Source organism: Lissotriton helveticus, chromosome 8, assembly GCF_964261635.1.
Source record: "Lissotriton helveticus chromosome 8, aLisHel1.1, whole genome shotgun sequence".
NCBI classification, from domain to species: domain Eukaryota; kingdom Metazoa; phylum Chordata; class Amphibia; order Caudata; family Salamandridae; genus Lissotriton; species Lissotriton helveticus.
In genome coordinates this window covers 841056343-841077122 of record NC_136069.1, presented here as the reverse complement: position 1 = coordinate 841077122, position 20780 = coordinate 841056343, and the positions used below count along the sequence as shown (strand labels likewise).

The following is a 20780-nucleotide window of genomic DNA, read 5'->3' as shown; positions in this document are numbered from 1 at the left end:
TACTGTGGTGGCAAGAAGGAAACAAGAGGTAACCAAAAGGATCAGCCAAAATATGGAGTATTGTTTTGACCTGTAGGGGATTGCTAACCTGACAGCATGCTCTTTACTGAGTGAGAACACAAGGTTTGTTTTCATTCAGTGTATGATAAGCCTTGCAATTGTATACACAGAGTTACTGGAAGAGACATACTATCCTAGTTTTCCTTTCTCATTCTGATCCAATTTCGTTTTATTTATTTGCATTTTCTTTTTTTCTTCTTTCTACCAGTCACATGCTGCAAATATTATAGATAAACATTATTTTTAAAAATGGAGGCAATATAAAACTATGTGTAATATTGAACTAAGCCTAAAGTGCTTTCCCTTTCAAGGCTTATACAATGTTTTTTTTTGGTATTGGGACTGTCTCATGGCACTGATATCAATGTAAAAGAGTCCACCAATATGTTGATAGAAATGTGTCTCCATTATCAGCTAACTTGTTCTCACCTCACTTGGTGGTATGCTGGTCCTCAGTGTGATAGTAACATCCGATGCAAGGTTGCTGATCGTAAGATTAGAGACTGCTGCAGATATGATATAGCTGACCAGAGATTTGTTCTGCAAGGAGGGATCCTGCATAAAAAATGAGCACGATGTAAGATATGAGGAGTTGATAGTAAGGAAACATGATATGTATAAATATAGAAGCCTTTTCCATCTATGAACTAGCTAGGATCAGCACACCAAATGTTGATAAATGCAAAGCCAAGAAATGTAAATCCCAGGTATAAAATATGCATATATACCTGACTATCTTGCCTGAGTATGTGACCATTATGCATGTTTTCACTTATGTCGAATTTTGAAAGACATCTATATTTTCACAGGTAACTGCTCTATATGTTGTTTGAATGTTTCTCCCATGTGCCATTCCTCAGTGCGGAAAATGGCTGTAAATTTCCTTTTACAAAATATCATTTTCTTTGCTATTAAATGGGATATTTTAACCCTTAAGGTGACAACGTTTTTTATGTTTTCATTAGCAGATGTGTCTTTGAATGTGATATGCTATCTTTTGATCACTTGGCCAATGACTAGATAAAATGTCTCCAGAATGTCAGTCCGTGGTTCGCTTACAAATCTCCAATTGAGAAGTGCGTGCTCCTAGCAACCCTGACTTTGATTAGCTTGCTAGCTACAATTTAATTCCAGTTCGAGTCAATGCATTTTTGCTGAAGTACAGTGTATGCTAAAGCTCATCTTCTGAAGCATAGTGTGTTAGTCATACTATGAAACTATGATTTCCACACTGTCCAATGCACAGACAATTGAGGGAACACATCTTTGCTATATGAAAGCACCTGCATGGATCTTATAACATCGCGAAGTGGGCTCGAGAACTGAACAAATTTCAAGGGGTTTCTGAATGTCACTAGCTAAAGAATACAGTGTTGCACAGAATTTTTTTTCATTTTGTATTCAACTGTTTAGTAAAGACCTTCAAAAAATGCACCAAATACAATAAAATGACCATGTCTGCTTCTTATGATTAAACTTATTTATAGATGTAAATGGGCTACTATTTGTGAAGAATCAGTCATTCGATAGACACTATGTCTGAAAGCCCCCACTACACTAAACTGGGCAATCAGTTCAATCTCTGCAGTTCATATACTTCCTACTAGTGCCATTTCACAAGCCATAAAGTAATTCAATCTAACCAGAGGTGCTCACCATCAAACAAAGAATTTTGCAAAATTGTGCACTCCTCCCTCACTTGCTACCAAGAATAATATATGTAAATTCTGTTGTATTTCAGTTGGTTTTATCTCCAGTGGAATAGGATGTATAAGAGTGAGAATTTACTGTGATCACTAATCCCGTAGTCTAGGCTCAACTGTTACAATTACTGCAGTGCCTATGGTAGGTGCTATGATTTATGGCTTTTTCATGTGCAGTTACAGCTGATGTCCAGGAACGCATCACATCTGGTAGCCATAGTTCAGGAGATATAATCACTTGTTGCTTTGAGTGACAAAGGTACATTTTGAGTTGTGTATTGGTAGTCAACGATTACAAACATTCATTTTCTAAACTGCTTTCCTTCGTTGGAACATCCTCTGTACTGCTCCAAGCGGGTGGCAATTCAAAAAGTACGCGACTCATGATCTGGCTTCCAGAAGATGTTAGCAATTAAGTTTCTCTTCTTTGGCTCACTGTTTACACTTTTTCTAGAATGCAATGCTGTGTACTTTAAAAACACGTGAATAATTCAATCAATTTAATGATAATCCAGACAATGAAATAATCAGTTTTTAATAACAGCAATTTTCAAAGCGTACCTGGAACAGAGATGCCTTCTCAAAGAAGTTGAACTGTATTCTTGAAGCCCAATCTTTACTTTGGGCTCCCAAATTATCCAGTAGTGAGGCTGGGAGAGTGATAGATCCTGAACTGTTTATCGGTGTTTGGGTATCCAAATTAGCCTGCACACAAAGAATAAGGGTAAAATATTTTACTAAAAAATGTACAAGCATCTTTGAAATGCACTTGCGGTGTCTATATTAAATATGATAATCGATTCTAATGAATAATTAGGATGCTTTATTACAAGGGTCTCTGCTTTTTGAGTTTCACCTGAAAAACAAATTACACTGATTAAATATAACGCTTTTCCAATAATTATATTGGTAGGGATCAATGTATTTCAACCTTTTCCTTCAGACTACTAGTAGAGGGTGTCGTTTAGGTGCAGAACTATATCCCATGTTATATGACTTTAGCTGACCAAGTCTCTTGTAAAAAGCAAATCTAGTGATGGCCACCATCACGTTTTTTGTGGTGACCTCTTATTCTAGCGCCACAGGTCTTCTGTAATTTTAATTACTTCCTGTACCATTTGGCATTTACGTGTCTATCAATTTCATTTACATAAACCGTTGAAAAAACACAATCGTGTTACCTGTAAAGTCCCTGAGTTCTGGACTGAAAAAGATGTTTCGCTGAAGGAGCTTGCATTTATTTTGGTCACTGCCAAAACCAGCGAGGGAGAGGTAAAATTTACTGACTGTGACGAAAAGTTTAGTTTCAATCCGACAGTATCCACAACTGTAATGATCCTGTTCGAAATGTAAAAAAAATGTTTTTTTATTATAAAATGCTTTTCTCCTTGTCAGAGAAAATTATTTGAACTTACAAATGTGTTTTGGGGCAAATCTCTTGGAGACAACATTTATTCTATTCATCCTATTTCTATGGCGTGAACTTAAATTGAACGTATCAAAGCGCTATCAGGCAATGATGTAGTAAAAAATGGAACATTTTACTTCAAAAAGATGTAGCAAAGCATAACACAAAGTGAAACATATCCACCAGAATGATGATTTAAATGAAATATTTAAATGTTTTTGGGATTAAACAAAATGTCCAAAATGATTGTAAAAATAATGTATTTAAAATTTGTTATTGGGTAACAACTAGATATGTTTAGGTCATTAAGAGTAAAAAAAATCATAACTCTATCTATTATAATGCTCACAATTCATCTACATATTTCTCAAAAGTTTAAAAAAACACAAAGAAACAAAATGTAATTTCCTAATGGGTTCAATTGCCAGGAATAATCGTGCTTAAACATTAAAAATTCAAATTTAGACTGCTGTTTGCTCAGTCATGTGTGCCTTTAATTTACTAATAAACTTTTTATCTCTAATCATCATCCCACATTTTCTGTCTCATCAACCAGCTATAGCAAACAGAAGCAAATATCTCATTGATATACCAGTCAGAGTTTAATAAACTTTCACAGACGAAAAATAGCAAAGAACTGTAGACGGTTCTGTTCATGAGAAATAGCACATTAACGCTAATATCATCGCAAACGAACAACAAGATCGTGGGTCCAGCTCTATCAAATCAGATCTACAGGTGTAAAGATCCCGACATCTTAGAAATGCTCCAAAATCAGATCCTGGGGCCTCCTAACAGTGCCAAACATGAGTTCCACATGCAGACGCCAGAAAGTTAGCCTGGAGAGTAAAATTTGTAGTAACTTGGTTTCTGACAAGTGGGAGCCATCAGGAGATTTTCAGATATTTTACTGGAATTACACAAACTTTTTTTTTTTATCCCGGAGCATCAACAGGGAACTAAATGTAGACACTTCTTGTGGATTGACATCACTAAAACATCACAATCGCTATTTGGCCAATATATGCCATATGCCAATGGCCTTTAAGGTTATTGTCAAATGATTTTTCTATGATTAACAAGTATGTAAGACTGGAAAATATAACATTGGCATATTAAGAGCATGAACAAGAACTCTGCCAAGCACGGAAGGTTCTGGATGCCTGTTCCAAGCGAGACTACGCAGATAGACCCAATAAGGAGCTAGGAATGAGCCCTGATTATCTCCATAGAAGATGGTATAGAGCACCCATTTCAGATTACTCACTCCTGTTCTTGCCCTCTCCTAAGTATAAAGGACTTGGACTATAACCACCAATATGCAAGGACCTCCCAAGATGGATAGCCTGTACCCAAGTGACATATGATTCACCTCATCAAAAGCTATGGAAAATTCTACCGGCAATTCAGCGCCATGTCATTCAAAGTAAGTGATTTCTGTATCATAACAGTAAGAACAGTGACAATCATTGTATTTTGCTATGAAGAAATTAATTCCAAAACCCATTTTAGATTAATAGGGTCACAGGACCACAAAATCCTCTCGGATCATCTTTAGCCTATCATATCAATCAATGTAGAGAACGTCAATAAGGATGCCGAGTATTTGACCAAGTGCCTGGCCATAATTTGGTGGCGGATGTCCATCAACTTTCTCTAGCTTCGTGCGGCAAAATAAGAACACCTGCTTGCCATCTAAGATGGTTCTGATTGAAACAGTGTTGTCTGGTCTCAAGTACCTCATTCTACTATGGCAGTTCATAACCTTAGTATCTACATTTACTCAAATCTTCACTTGGAAAACCAGGTGGCTAAGGTTATTAACACCTCCTTCTCACTGGTGATAATTCTTAAAGTCAACATGTTTCAGCCTTCGTGGTTAGGCCACTAAGGTTTAGGGTCTTTCGTCTGGACTCTTGCAGATGCCCCATACAATTATTTGTGTTTCCTCAATGTCGTGCCCAGTTATGTCAGTGTGGGACAGAGCAGTGGACAAATAGGTTTACCAGGATCATGGAACCCTCGGAATGAGTTTGACTATAGGGGCATACCCAGTAGGGTATTATGAAGTGCTACTAAGGGAATTAATAAATGTATGCCAAAATGACTGGCAAGTAGGGATGTGTATGTGTTACGTTTTGTCTGTCATACTACCAAGACTCTGACATTACTGGACATTAAGGAAACACAAAGGTGGTGACTGGATGAATATTGTTATAGGCTACCCTATTCCTGCACTCTTATATGCAGATGATGCGGTCCTTATGGTCCGCATGCCTCTCAGCCTTCAAAGGTGAGTTACTTCTTTTACTAATTTTATGTCTAACCTGGGGCTGACAAACTGTACAAAAACCTTTGCAATGAACTGCGGCAACGGATCTCTTTAAAAGAGCAAGAGTATTTTTATCTACAGTAAGGCTATAGAATGCACCAAAACTTTTTCCTATTTAGGGATTTTATTTGATGAAGCAGGTACTTGGACTAGACCAGTCGGATTAAGAAGGCTGTTGTTCAGCAAATCAGTGATGGCGTTATCCAATTTTAGTTGCAAATTGGGTAAACAATCTCCAGGGTAATTACTCCACAGTTAAAAAGAGAAATGTGTTGCGATTGCCAGTTATGGAGCGGGTATATGGGGCATCGCTAACGTAAAATTATTACTGACGGTAGAAAACACATTCCTCAAATTCCTTTTATCAGTACCTTACAGTACACCTAATTTTAATTGCCACACTGAACTTGGTCTGCCCTATCTGAAGGATGTGATTAGGATTCAGCCAGTCCTTCTATGGCAAAGGGTGTGGACTGCTTTTAATCGTCAAATTTTAAAAGATATTCTGGGGCTGGAGGGCGTAAAACATATCAGATGGCTGGAATATGTAAAAAAATTCTTAGGTTGTCTGGGACTTCAAGAATACTATAAGGACCCACATACCATGTGTAATTTGACTAGAAACAAACTTACGGTCAGTTGTATGAGGTATCTGAGCGAAATGAGATCTTTGTCTGAAATGAAGAAACCAACGGTCCAGTCACATTATCTTACCCTGGCCTTCGATAACATACAACCATATGTTTTACTAGTTTTTCAGCGATTATGAGAGATTTCTGTTAACGCGCTTTAGATTGAACATTATTCATAGAGCGCTAAGCTTTCCTGAACATAACGATTGGTCCAGAATCTTATGTAAATGCCTGTGTGATGAAGTTTCTTCACAATCTTCCCTACATATCCTGTTTTTTTGTAAACCTTATCTCATTCCCAGAAAAAGATAGATCATGCCAGTGTTAAAATGACAGGGACTGAGACAATGTCGTCCTGCATTTCTGGCATGACAATATCTTGATAATGAATATACCATTGCCTCTATTACTGCTTTAAAAAAAATGATACAACAGAAATCAATTGTGATATAATAATATGTATATTTGTCAAATAAGAAAAAGAACCCTAGGCATTGTTTTTATGTGATTTTATGAACTGTGCTTTATGGTTTACTTTGTACAGTAACCAAATAAAGTAATTTTGAATTGAATTGAATTATAGGCTACCCTTTTGTGATAAATGTTTAAGCAAGGGGGAAACAACCTGTATCCTAAAAAACCCTATCCCCTCCACAGAATAATTAGACTCTAGGAGACTAGAGATTTGGTGATTTTTATACCCTTCAGCTAATGAAGAATGTTGATGCCTAGCTTGCCACTGGCCTCTCGAGACAAGAGCCCCTTACAACGATGCTTGGATCTCTACACTGTCTTCCCATCCACAGCAGGCTCTCTTTCAAAGCTGTGACAATTCTACATACGTTTGTGCACCAAAAGACCCTTGAAATTCTGATTTCTAAATTCCTATGGTATACCCAGGATCGAATATTTTGCTCCTTCATATCCCCTTTTCTGGTGCTTAAAGCCCTTTCAGTGATTTAAGGTGCTAGATCCGTTTCCATCATTACACCAAAGTCTGTAATGATTCACCCCGTGTCTACACACTGAACTAAATGTGATGAGTTTTACAACTTCATAAAGACCTGGATTTTTAAGCTATAACCTCTTTTATCTTCAGTCAAAAGTTCTGTTTCTCTTCTTGTATTCAGTTCTCCCTCTATATCTGCTGGCGGGATGCCCAAGGCTTGCTGCTCAAAATGAAGTATTGTTGCATTTTGTGAGGTGCTAGCATTTTGGTATACCCACACTATTCACAGCTCTCCTTCATTCCCCCTTGTCGTTACTCTTTTACACTCTCCTGGTCCCTTCTTTCGAGCTCTCTGGTCCCTGCCGCCAGGTCTTAGAGGTAATCGTAGGGTCACATAAAGCATTATACAATTAGCCAACATAACAAACATCTTTTAATATTTTGACAAGGAATTCGGAAAGGACGTCACATAAGGACATACCGTTGTGAAACTGGGGCCAGGAGAACCGGTGCAACGTTCAGAAAGTTGCTCACCACACCAACCAACATGCCTGCCATTTTCGGCTGTATGTTTCCTGCTACAATACTTTCCATACGGGACACAACTTGGTCAACAATAGAAGCATTAAGGTTGGTGGAATTCAGTAAGTCATTCAAGTCATCAAGGTTTTCTTCTGTAGAAAAATACAAACAAGTCAGTGTCTAGAGACATTTCCCGTACTTTATCGTTTCAAATACTAGTAAGTCATTATGTGGTGTCACATTTCCTGAACATAACCTCTTTTTCAATTACCAATGTATTGTGTATGCTTGTCTGCCAGGGTGAGGATCACAGCATCCTAGAGCATTTGCATCAGATGAATTATCAACTGCCTCAGAAATATTACTGTCTAACATGGAGTTGCCGTAGTCCATACCAAAACATTGAAGTCTGTGTAGCCTTAGTTACTAACTTTTGTGATAATTATCGACCTCTGGCAGCAAATCTAGGTTTTTCCGTTATCCTGTACATTACAAGGACTGCATGTATTGGCCGGCATGCATCATGTATTTCTGGGTCATAAACTATTTTCATTCGCACAAAAATACTTAGTGACTCCATCTTGTTATTGGTGACCAGGAAGCTGTCTATACACGTCTGAAAATGATAGAATGATTTATTTACACAAGCCATTGTTGCAGCAGGTAATAAGTAGATGATATGTACGGCTATGTAGAAAGACGGGTAGACATAACCTCTCATTTGGGAAAGTAACATCCGTGGCTCACACATGTACTTGGTAAGAAGCTCATGATTCCAGATAGGGACACAGTCTTCTTTCCTAGTAGTGCATAGCCCTACACCTTCTCTGGAGCAGTAGCCCAACTAATTGTGAATTGGAAATCCATATATTCAAGCATGTGTGGAGTTACTAATTCCAATGCCCCTTACGGGTCAACCTAAACAACAGCCTAGGCCTAGAATTCCCTTCTGGAAATCATGCCAATGTCTGTGTGCGAACATTAATTCTACCCACTGCCCTTAACTCACCCACCTGGGTCGGTAGCTTTGACAGTGATGACTTGCAGCATGCCTTACACTTACTGAATACACAGAAATCAGCCTGCGCAGGTACTGAAATATTCCCTCCTTCCGCTGCCACTCATCCCTTTTTAATAATTTAGGATGAGCTCAGGCATGTATGATCCTGGGGAATATGCTTGATCTTATCTCAGTCGTAGCCTAGTGCCAGATCACCGTCCGGGTCTTAGGTCTACCAAGGGTTGGCACATACTTCAAAATGTGAGCCTACTCCAGTCAAGAGTGGTCCTAAACAGAGATGTTCTCTGCTACAACTCTCACGTAGGTGACATAGTGCAAGGTTCACAAGGCTGCTTTTTGGGCAGTACTCTCTGATATTCTCACCCACAGTTCTTTTGCTAAAATTGAACAACCTTTCACACCTTACATACTCAGTCATACATCCGCAGGATGCACCATTCACATTGCACCTGTCCTTGTCAAATATATTAGACAATGCTTTAGACACACCTACCTTCCTTTCCAAACAGTGGGAGGGGAGGGGTGGGGGTCAGAAAAACATTGCATCTGTTGCAGCATTCTTAACACTGTAAAATCACACTTCACATTTCCGAAGAAGGACAATTTAAGTCAAGCAAGTAATGTTGCCTCCAATAGTCAGAACTATGCATTTTGTTATATTTACTGAAACTTATGCACTGTACACAGTGGAAAAGAAGGAATAATTCATAATTATGTATGGCGGAGATGCAGTCTCATTTACATTAGGGCCCAGGACTTGGGGAGAAGCTAGAGGCACCCCACATTCTATTGGCCATAACCACTATCTCAGTCACATGTCGAACAATATTTGGCCATGCAGAAAACTGCTTCATGCCATGTTGTAAGTATTGAAGCAAATGGTCAATCGAGTGGCCAAAAGGCAAACAAAAGTAATGCTTCATTGAGTTTTGACAATCATTTGTTCACAATTGGGGTGGACTGGGAACCTTTCTTGAAAGCTAGCATAACAACTCAGCTTTCCAATACGTTTTTCCTTGGCCTGTTGTAACAATCATACACAGAGATAGTAGTTGCACTGAGGTCCGTATGAAGGTTTTCTCCCCAGATATAACGAGAAGAAGTACGCTGACCAAAGGAATCCAATACTTCTAGTTACTTTGATGCATTGTGATCTATATAAAACTTAGCTGTACAACCATGAAGCACTTCCTTCCTCCTAATATGGCTCCCCTGTAACTGTGAAATGACAATACAGCAAAATGAAGTGCTCTCCTGTAATGGCATCTTTTAGGGGGAACTGCTGCCCACAACGTAGGATGGATTTAGGAACCTGTTGAAAATGGCCCTTTTTGCAGGGTTATCCACAAACCTTTTGCTTCTTCCTCCCATGTTTTTTCTGACCTGTGGTTGTTGGCTATAGGACTCTGGGCACTTTAGCACAGCTGATCAGTACTAAAGTGCATATGCTCTCCCTGTAAATTGATATGATGATTGGTTATCCACGATTACATATTTGTTTTACCTGTAAGGTCCCTAGTAAAGGGCACTGAGTGTGCCAGGGCTGGTAATTAAAATACTACTAGTGGGCCTGCAGCACTCATTGTGCCGCCCACGTGAGTAGCCCTTAAATGGTGGCTCAGGCCTGCCACCGCAGTGCCTCTGTGCGGTTGCTAATTGCCATGTTGTCCTGGCCGGTGTACACATCTTTTAGGGAGGATGGTTTTTAAATTCTGTGCTTGAAAATAGCACTTTTGGAAAGTGGCTGTTTTCTTATTCAATCTTTCTGTGTGCCTCTGCCCGTTTGTGTATTGACTGTCTGGTTTGTGAATGACAGGGGCTTGGGGTGGCTGCAGGAGGCTGGGTGAGTCAGCACTAGGCTGAATAGACCCATCTGCATTTGGAGTGATGAGAAGTTGCACCTGGGTCTGAATAGGGCTGTGCTTGCCTTCCACAATGCTGGCTCCACCTCCTGTGGTGTGTCTGATGGCCCTGCCCCACACTCACAAAGGAAAGAGAGGTGCACTGGCATAATGCACCCTGAACTGGTTTGGACTGGGTCCAGGACCCCTCACACACGAAGAACAAAGACTTTTGGGCTATAAATATGAGAGCTGAAACCCCTGAACATTAGACTACTTTTGCCAACAAGAGGAATCCCTGCCAAAGAAGATCAGCTGCAGAGACAGGAAAGGAAGACTGCCCTTGCTGTGTGTTCTAGGGCTGACCTACACTTTGCTGTTACTACTAAGGAAGGGGGCAGGGGACTTTGCTGTGTGCTGTGTTCCCCCCACCTGCTTGAAGGAAGGACTTTGCTGTGTGCTGTGTCCTAAGAGTCTCCAAGAGCCTGAGGAAAGCTGGCCTCCTGTTACCGAAACACAGGGTCACAAAAGTTTCCAAGATTCCAAGAAGCACTATGTGCGTGCGCTTATACCCGGGTGGTGTACTACAAGGAGCCCAGGTTACTGAGGAGGGCTTTCCTTCATTTCCTACAAGCAGACGCCCGTGACTATCTCCGTGATCTTTGCTGCGAGGAGCTGTGTGGGATTCACCGCCGCCAGCCCGTATCTGCAGCCGGTGATCACCAGGGTAAACAGAGAAGCCAGCGCAGCAGCAGACCCCGCTGCGAGGAGTTGCTTGGCCATGAGACTCTTCTGCTTCACCCAGCCGTGGTGTGTGCGAGTCGCCTAGCAGGACGTCAGCACGGAACTAAGGAAGAGAGCGCACTCAGAATCCAGAAGACTGCTCCACTCCACCAAACCTGAAAGGCCGCCTCGTTCAATGCAGCAGCTGTAATTGGACCGAGGCACCTGGGGCAGTAGAAACATCAGCTCCGAGGTAAGGCTCGCAGTAGAGTGGGAGTCTGCGAAGCCTGGAACTGGTGGGGGCCATGGGTGACTGTGCGAGCGCACTGGGGTGGCTACAAGTGCAGCAGGGGCATCGGGAGCCAAAGTAAGCGTGAAAGGCAGCCCTCCCGACTACCAGTACAGCGGGGGCCTCACCTTTTACAGAAGCACCAGTTCTACCGAAGAGTGAACTGGAGGGAAGGGCCACAACGCCACTAAAGCTACAAACGCTTTGCAGGGCACTTTGACCGCACTTCCCCAGAGCGGTACCACAGATGAGAGCATTTCTTATTTCTCCTGTCTTAAGGAAACCTGCTAACGAACAGTGCTGCAAGTGAACTCTCTGGGATAGATAAAGACCATGAAAAGTGCTACAAGTTAATTCTGTAACAAAGAGAGCACACAAGTGTTTTTGGTGCATACCAATATGTTTGTCACTAAGAGAACATTACCACAGTGAACTTTATCCACCAGATAACAGTTTTAAAAGAAGTGGAGAGTACAAGTGATTTTTATGCCTAAGCTATATAAAGATATTGATATTTTTATAATAACTGGTGTGTCCATTTGTGGTATTTCACTGTGTTACTGTGAGTGTTAGTGCAAATACTTTACACATTGCCTTGGGGATAAGCCTGTCCGCTCGTGCCAAGCTACCAAAGGGGGTGAGCAGGGGTTATCTACAGTGTGTTTCCCCCTTAACCTGACTAGAGTGATGGTTTCTGCCTGGCTTTGGCACAAGCCTCAGCCAACCAGAAATCCCATTTCTAACAGAACCTTTATAATCTTATGTGGGTTATTGGGCCACTACGCGAAACACCTTTCACCACTGCATCATGAAAGTTTGTTTGTGGTAGTTGTATTATGGGACAAGTGTATTTGTGTATGTATAACCAGACAAGCTGTAGTTGAGGTACTACACAACAATGCACACAACACCCGCAAACCAACAACACAAGAAAACACAAAAAAAGCATTAGCACAGTACTACGATATACTAACGCACCAATACACCAACATTATGAACCAAACAAATGATACCAACAAGACAAAAACTAGCATGTTCCAAGCTCATTGTATATGATCTGACTCAAAGCAACTCACAACTAAAAAACACAGCTACTGCAGTTCTGTAGAATAAAGTTGTTTCAAACGGATATTTGTAACAGATTGTTTGAAAAATTAACATAACTTTTGAAAAATACTGGCTTTGCACGCGTTTCCCTCCAACGTTCATATTTACCCGCATTTTCAGCAGTGGATGTGATGCGTATGGTTGACTTGCTCCTTGTAACATCATAACTGGTAGCTTTGGTAGTAATGGATGAAATAGGGTTACCCAAACTAGAACCCGAGCTGGTGCTGGAAACAGAATTAGTGTTGGAACCCGAGGTAGGTTTGGAACCAGAGTTGGAGTTGGAACCAGAGTTGCTGGAATTACCGGGGGCACACGTAACTATCGTCTGTTTTTCGTAACTGCAAAAAATAACAGAAAAAAAGGCAGAAGGATGATGTATTTTCACTAAGATCAACAACATGACACAAATCTTTAATTAGCAAATAGATTTTTTTGTCTGGATTGGAAAAAGCAAGCATTGATCACAGAAGTTGGACGGTATTTGTAGAAAAAATTGAGTCATATAGTGCCAAGTAGTGTATTAAATTAGTATTCCTGTAAAACTCCATGCCCCCCATAAAATACTTTCAGCCTGCAACAGGGCCAGTGACATCCATGATGCTGGGAAGCTTCCGTTCTGAGAAAAGTCACGGCTGACATTATTCAAACAAGTGTTAGTAAAGTCAGTAGGTTTAGTCTTGGTAACCTGAAATTTGTGTTCTTTCTTTCTTTGGTAAACATATTCAGTATGTGTTAAATGTAAAATGCAGTATGGAATAAATTACACAATTTGAAAAAAAAGCAGATATTGGTCCACCAGCCTTGGCACTAAACTGGTCTTCTTTTTAGGGGTGATGTGCACATGTGCACTAACAATATGCCAACTGTCACAGTGAAGAGCTCAAATGGCTGAAGTAGGGTGGCCTGCCTCAGGCTGTAGCCTGTGGTGTGAAGAAGAAAATGTGAATGCCACTTCAACAGACCAATGAATTAAGAGGGCTGATCATTCTGAACAAAAAATGGTAAATATACACAAGGAGATAATAATGGAGAATTGTCCAAATTAATGTGGCCTGTAAGATGAGACTGCAGTGTAGAGGCAGAAAGATAGGGGTAATGGTAGAAGACGTGGATGGGGGAGTAATAGGAAAGTGGTATTCTTTAATGATTAGGAATTATACTAAGGAGGAGAAGTTTTGATCATAGGCAGGGGAAGATTTGAGAGAGTAATGTAGCACAGAGTAAGCGAATTGGCTTGAAATAGTAGGATAAGATTGGTTTGAACTAAGGACCAGTGGAGACCTGCTATTCTTGCTTGCTTTTTATGCTAAATATATTATAGACATCTGAGAAGTAATGAATCAGTGATGGATATTAAGGTGTTTTTTTGTTTTTACTATGCATGTATCCTTTGTCAAACGGTTTATAACCAATGCTAAATAAAACAAACTACTAAAAATTAGGAAGAGTGATGACTGAAAACCTCTGTATGTATATATTTATGTATAACCATTTTTATAATGATTTTCTGGAACACGGAAGGCTGACTAGACATCTAAAGCTGTCTGTAGGCAAGATCTAAAAATCCATGTCAAACGGGTAGTTTTTTTTAACCAATAATAATAATATTTTAAAAATGACTTGCTTTTCACAAAACGTTTTGTACCACAATTCTCCCATATCTATTTGCAGTAAATAAAATGTATAACTGTTACCAAATGTAAGATATCCCATTTTCTGCCTTCAGAGGATGGCTAGGCACGTCTACTTGTGGGGATTCAAACTCCTGACCTACACGACACAGCAGATGTCACCTATGAGTGTTAATTTGCTGAATCACGTGCGTGTGCGTGTCTCTAAAAAGCATTTACTGAGCCACAGCTCACATTGTCTGTTGACTATGTGGCTAAAATTGGTGTACCCCCAAAGCAGTACATTGAGAGCCATTACATCACATGCACTGAATTGGAAGTCATTACATAGCTGGAAGTACATCAGGGATCATTACATCGCAGATAGGTATTCCAGATTTTATATCGGGCGATATTACATCTCAAGGACATAGGTAAGTAAATGTAAGCATTGAAATGTATATATATATATATATATATATATATCCATCTATCTATCTCACTTCTCTGGGACTTTCAATGACCGACAACCGCCGCACCAGATGGAGGATCACATCACAGAGAGCACCCGACTCCAGCAAGGAAGTGTAGTTGTTAAATTTATTCTATAGAAAATATTTTAAAAAAGCACGAAACACAATAAACAGGGCGTCCACGTGTTTTGGCTTGCGCCCTCCACTGGACAACCCATTCCCCTTCACCAAAGCGTTTAAAAACAGTCTGAAAACTATTGCACTGCCCCTACGTTGAAACCAGTCGAACAGATACTTCAAATCCCCCTGGCGCTCACGACTTCGACTTGCCTTTTGATATTCTTGAGTAACTCAAATTGCTATAAAGTAGTGATAAATATGTGAGTTATGATAAATGTTTACAATCCTTACATCCCATCTGAAAGTCCAAATCCAATGTAACTTGCTGTACATAATCAGTAAATAAATTAATTACATGATGTTAATACCTCTGAAAAAAAAAAAAATGGGGCGAACAGTTATTTTAAAAAATACCCTGTGCACAAACCTCAATAAACACCAGAGTCAATCACATATCATTTTGTAACAATGATATTATGATGAGTTTGATAAGGTAATGTGCAATGCAGCTGTCACAGACATACTCCTATAGGCGCAAAATATGGCTCAATATCCAAAATGCATCACATTCACTGAAAACCATAACTAAAGTACTGGGGGCCACAGTACAATTGTATCCATCAATAAAGTGACTATGTGCAAATGAAAAAATTGGTAAAAAATTGGTGTCATATATAAATTACACATAAACCCCAGACTTGAAACACTAATTGTGAATATCATGTCTATGGTTATCATGGAGTTAAAGTGACAGCATGCTCTAATGTAGGTATTGAAATATTGAGGAAATGACTAGGGCATACAATTGTATTTCAAATAGAAACATGGGACCTTCAAAGAGGTCAAACCAGGTCAGGATCACAATATGTATCGTCACCGTGTTTAGAATGATGATTTTGTTGAGTATATGACAATCCTCATATCTGTAAATGCTCCTTTTGAGGCTGCAAAATGGGGAATAAATATTGTATACTGTAAGCCCTAAAATGATCAACATAATTTTCAGAACCTATGTCATATACTCATTAGTGTGTATATAATCATATATATCACAATCTCGCATGGGACGTGTGATCAACTTTGTTGATATGCCAGATCCATGAGACATGACATACATATCCCATAAGTCAATGGGTATCAACCTTGCCAGGGTTCCCCACAATGTTCTTGCAATACTTAACATGGTACAGTACAAACTGTATATTATAATAACTAAGCCAATCCATAATAAATCACAAAAGGTGGAGGAAAATTGTAAACAATTGCTCTAGGGACAAAATTGCATATTAATATTCATAAGTCAATTACTTTGGTTGCAAAATCTATGTCTACTAAAATTACATTGTGAAAGTGAAAACCAATAGCAAATCAGGCACCTTTATCATGATCATCTACATTACTGTGTGTGTGCGTATGCGTATGTGTATGTGTGTGTGTGTATATATATATATACACTTGAAGATGAAGGATCACAAGAAAAAAACAGCCAGCCAGTGCAGAAATCTGGATCCCCAGGACACAACGAGTCACACAGAAATAAAATATCTAAGAAATAAGTCACTCAAACAAATGGATTCACCCAAAAACACAAATATATTTCCACTACATTTCAGCTTCCGCCTTCCTCAGGTAGTACAAGATGGTTTATATATATTTATATTTAAATAAGTAGTTAGGCTTGAAGGTTATAGTTAGGTATATATACCCACTGGTGGTTGCCAGTAGGTAGTTATAGTTAGGATCTAGTTTCCATAGAAAAAGAGGTTTTTTTTACCAATAACTTTGGCGCTGTTTGATGAATCTTTACGAAATTTCAAAACTAGTTTCCCACTCACTTCAGCTGCTGTCTAGAAAGTTTGAGGGTGATCTGTCAAGAGGGGGCCTAAAAAAATGTGCGGTCCTAAAATGCTTTATCCCCTTGCATTTTCCCATAGGGATTTTGAACATGACTACAGCCCGATTCACTGGACAGAAGTACACCAAATTTGGTAGAAAGCTAGCTCTTGGCCCTTTTTGTGATTTGGTGGAAAGCACTTCATTAGTTTTTGAGTTACTATAGGAAAAATAAATATAGCTATTTAGGAATGCAGATCCACTGAGGATCAACCATAGTGGATCTGCAGATTCTTGCGTCAAAGCAAGGCCATGGTTGGATGGCCGCTACCTGAGAGAAAAGTTGCAGCTGCCATTTTGTTTACAGGCTCAGCACAGGGGCATAAAAAAAGTAAAAGTGAAAAGTGAGGGATAAGGGGCTAGGATTGAGGAATCCTGCCCTCATAGGATAGATGGAGGTGTTAGTGAGGGACCCCTCATGGGCAATAAATTGCACAAAAATAATATTTTTGGCTTGTCTGCAGGTCTATGAATTCACTGCAGGGCTCAGCGCCACCCCCAGTGTAAATCCATAATGGATCAGTGGATCTAGAGCCAAATGAAAAGAAAAATAACACATTTACTTATCCAAACCCGCTTGGGGCCTCTGTTCATGTGCAGCATTGGGTTGGCAGCACATGGGGTATTGGGATCAAGGACTTGGCCACAGGCCAGGCCCTGCAGCCATCTACCATCATGCACAGCCTTCTGCTGTGCGCGGTGTGGGACTGGATGCATGTGGGGGATTGGCTGCAGGGCCTGGCCTGCAGTCAGGCCTGGCAGCCAACCCCAGCTGCACACAGCCTTCAGTGGAGTAGGGCCTGGCAACCCAATGCCGTGTTAAAAAACAACATAGAAATTCACAGAAAAAAACATAGGTTACAGGGACGTTATAGTTAGGTTCTGAATTTACATGCACAAAACAATAGAAATTCAGCTGTTATAGTTATTCTAAGTAACAATAACTCGTGTCCTAGGGTAAATATGACTCACACCCTTGCAATTCCTACCATAGAGGGAGTGTTTGAGGTAGCTGAATTGTTGCGGTATATATATATATATATATCATACACCAAAGGTTGCCCTCGTGGAGTCGCCGCACATGGAAGGTTGAAAGCACAAACCACCACAGGTGGCAACGGTGACAGCACGCCCCCAGCTCCTCATAAAGCCATACGCGTTTCGAGCAATGGGCTGCTCTTGTTCACTGGCACTGAAGACGGAGGTAGCAGCGCACTTGCTGTCACGAACTTTTAAGTCTTGGGGCATATTATTGAACTACTATGACCAGAATGCCTGTGGTGATGCCCACTGGGGCGGGACTTAATATCAAATAAATTTGCTGTGTTCTAACTTACCTGCTTAGTCTGTCTTCAGTGCCAGTGAACAAGAGCAGCCCATTGCTCGAAACGCGTATGGCTTTATGAGGAGCTGGGGGCGTGCTGCCACCGTTGCCACCTGTGGTGGTTTGTGCTTTCAACCTTCCATGTGCAGCGACTCCACGAGGGCAACCTTTGGTGTATAATTTATAGCGGCTAGTCCGGCCATGGAGTTGCCCCGCCGCTGTCAGCGGATCCTTAGTGTTTGTTACCACGGACACGGCTGGGAATGGAGGGGCCTAAGCTACAGGTACATATTGGCGCTGTGGCAACAACGTTGATCGGACTTCTCACCTAACAGGGTTTAATATTGTCAAGACGGAGGTAGCAGCGCACTTGCTTTCACGAACTTTTAAGTCTTGGGGCATAATATTGAACTACTATGACCAGAATGCCTGTGGTAACGCCCACTGGGGCGGGACTTAATATCGAATAAATTCGCTGTGTTCTAACTTACCTGCTTAGTCCTTCTTCAGTGCCAGTGAACAAGAGCAGCCCATTGCTCGAAACGCGTATGGCTTTATGAGGAGCTGGGGGCGTGCTGTCACCGTTGCCACCTGTGGTGGTTTGTGCTTTCAACCTTCCATGTGCGGCGACTCCACGAGGGCAACCTTTGGTGTATGATTTATAGCGGCTAGTCCGGCTACGGAGTTGCCCCGCCGCTGTCAGCGGATCCTTAGTGTTTGTAACCACGAACACGGCTGGGAAGGGAGGGGCCTAAGATACAGGTACATATTGGCCCTTTGGTAACAACGTTGATCGGACTTCTCACCTAACAGGGTTTAATATTGTCAAGACGGAGGTAGCAGCACACTTGCTTTCACGAACTTTTAAGTCTTGGGGCATATTATTGAACTACTATGACCAGAATGCCTGTGGTGACGCCCACTGGGGCGGGACTTAATATCAAATAAATTTGCTGTGTTCTAACTTACCTGCTTAGTCTGTCTTCAGTGCCAGTGAACAAGAGCAGCCCATTGCTCGAAACGCGTATGGCTTTATGAGGAGCTGGGGGCGTGCTGCCACCGTTGCCACCTGTGGTGGTTTGTGCTTTCAACCTTCCATGTGCAGCGACTCCACGAGGGCAACCTTTGGTGTATAATTTATAGCGGCTAGTCCGGCCGTGGAGTTGCCCCGCCGCTGTCAGCGGATCCTTAGTGTTTGTAACCACGGACACGGCTGGGAATGGAGGGGCCTAAGCTACAGGTACATATTGGCGCTGTGGCAACAACGTTGATCGGACTTCTCACCTAACAGGGTTTAATATTGTCAAGACGGAGGTAGCAGCGCACTTGCTTTCACGAACTTTTAAGCCTTGGGGCATATTATTGAACTACTATGACCAGAATGCCTGTGGTGACGCCCACTGGGGCGGGACTTAATATCGAATAAATTCGCTGTGTTCTAACTTACCTGCTTAGTCCTTCTTCAGTGCCAGTGAACAAGAGCAGCCCATTGCTCGAAACGCGTATGGCTTTATGAGGAGCTGGGGGCGTGCTGTCACCGTTGCCACCTGTGGTGGTTTGTGCTTTCAACCTTCCATGTGCGGCGACTCCACGTGGGCAACCTTTGGTGTATGATTTATAGCGGCTAGTCCGGCTACGGAGTTGCCCCGCCGCTGTCAGCGGATCCTTAGTGTTTGTAACCACGAACACGGCTGGGAAGGGAGGGGCCTAAGATACAGGTACATATTGGCCCTTTGGTAACAACGTTGATCGGACTTCTCACCTAACAGGGTTTAATATTGTCAAGACGGAGGTAGCAGCGCACTTGCTTTCACGAACTTTTAAGTCTTGGGGCATATTATTGAACTACTATGACCAGAATGCCTGTGGTGACGCCCACTGGGGCGGGACTTAATATCGAATAAATTCGCTGTGTTCTAACTTACCTGCTTAGTCCGTCTTCAGTGCCAGTGAACAAGAGCAGCCCATTGCTCGAAACGCGTATGGCTTTATGAGGAGCTGGGCGCGTGCTGTCACCGTTGCCACCTGTGGTGGTTTGTGCTTTCAACCTTCCATGTGCGGCGACTCCACGAGGGCAACCTTTGGTGTATGATATATATATATATATATATATATATATATATATATATATATATATATATATATATATATATATATATATTCCGTTTCACAGTGACGCTTAAAAAAGCGGACAATGCACTCTTTTTCCAGTTTAGAATGCCATTAAGTTAGACCAAAAGATCGTATTTCATTTTCATATTCTTCATATTTATTCCAGCATAACAACAGTGCATGGAACCAACCCAACGCGTTTCACCGACCACTCGGCTTGATCACGGGTGAATTGTGTTCCTCAGAAAACATATTTAAATAAAGTTTCACATACCACTTCCTGGTAATAACATAAACAAAGGACTGTGGTTCGTTACATCAAGGGAGCAGCCATATTAGAACAGTGTTTTGCTAGTAGAATTCTCAGCAATTCTTACCCTCATGTCCCTCTCATGGACAAAATAATATGTATTTTTTATGGCAATACAGGTTATTAGTATTCATAATTACTATACCTTCTTAATCATGATTTAAATTAGATTGTTCCCAAGTGGGAATTTATACCAATGTTAATGTGTCCCGGTTTCGTTGGAGGAAGTGAAACGGATATATATATATATATATATATTCACTGAAAAAACCATAGGTTATAGACCATATATAGTTAGGAATTAGCATTTACAAAACCTTGAAAATTCACTGAAAAAACCATAGGTTA

General features: G+C 40.9%; 1 protein-coding gene across 1 annotated transcript in view; it reads right to left on the bottom strand.

Moving 5' to 3' along the window:
• The window catches only part of LOC144772946 (adhesion G-protein coupled receptor G2-like), a 1412864-nt gene that overhangs the window by 293300 nt on the left and 1098784 nt on the right, over positions 1-20780 (bottom strand). Inside the window, exons 24-28 of the mRNA XM_078657647.1 lie at positions 12696-12928; positions 7566-7758; positions 2945-3101; positions 2325-2468; positions 490-615 (exon numbers count right to left, since the gene is read on the bottom strand). Coding sequence (XP_078513773.1) covers positions 490-615; positions 2325-2468; positions 2945-3101; positions 7566-7758; positions 12696-12928 — 853 coding nt within the window. The remainder of the gene's footprint in view (positions 1-489; positions 616-2324; positions 2469-2944; positions 3102-7565; positions 7759-12695; positions 12929-20780) is intronic.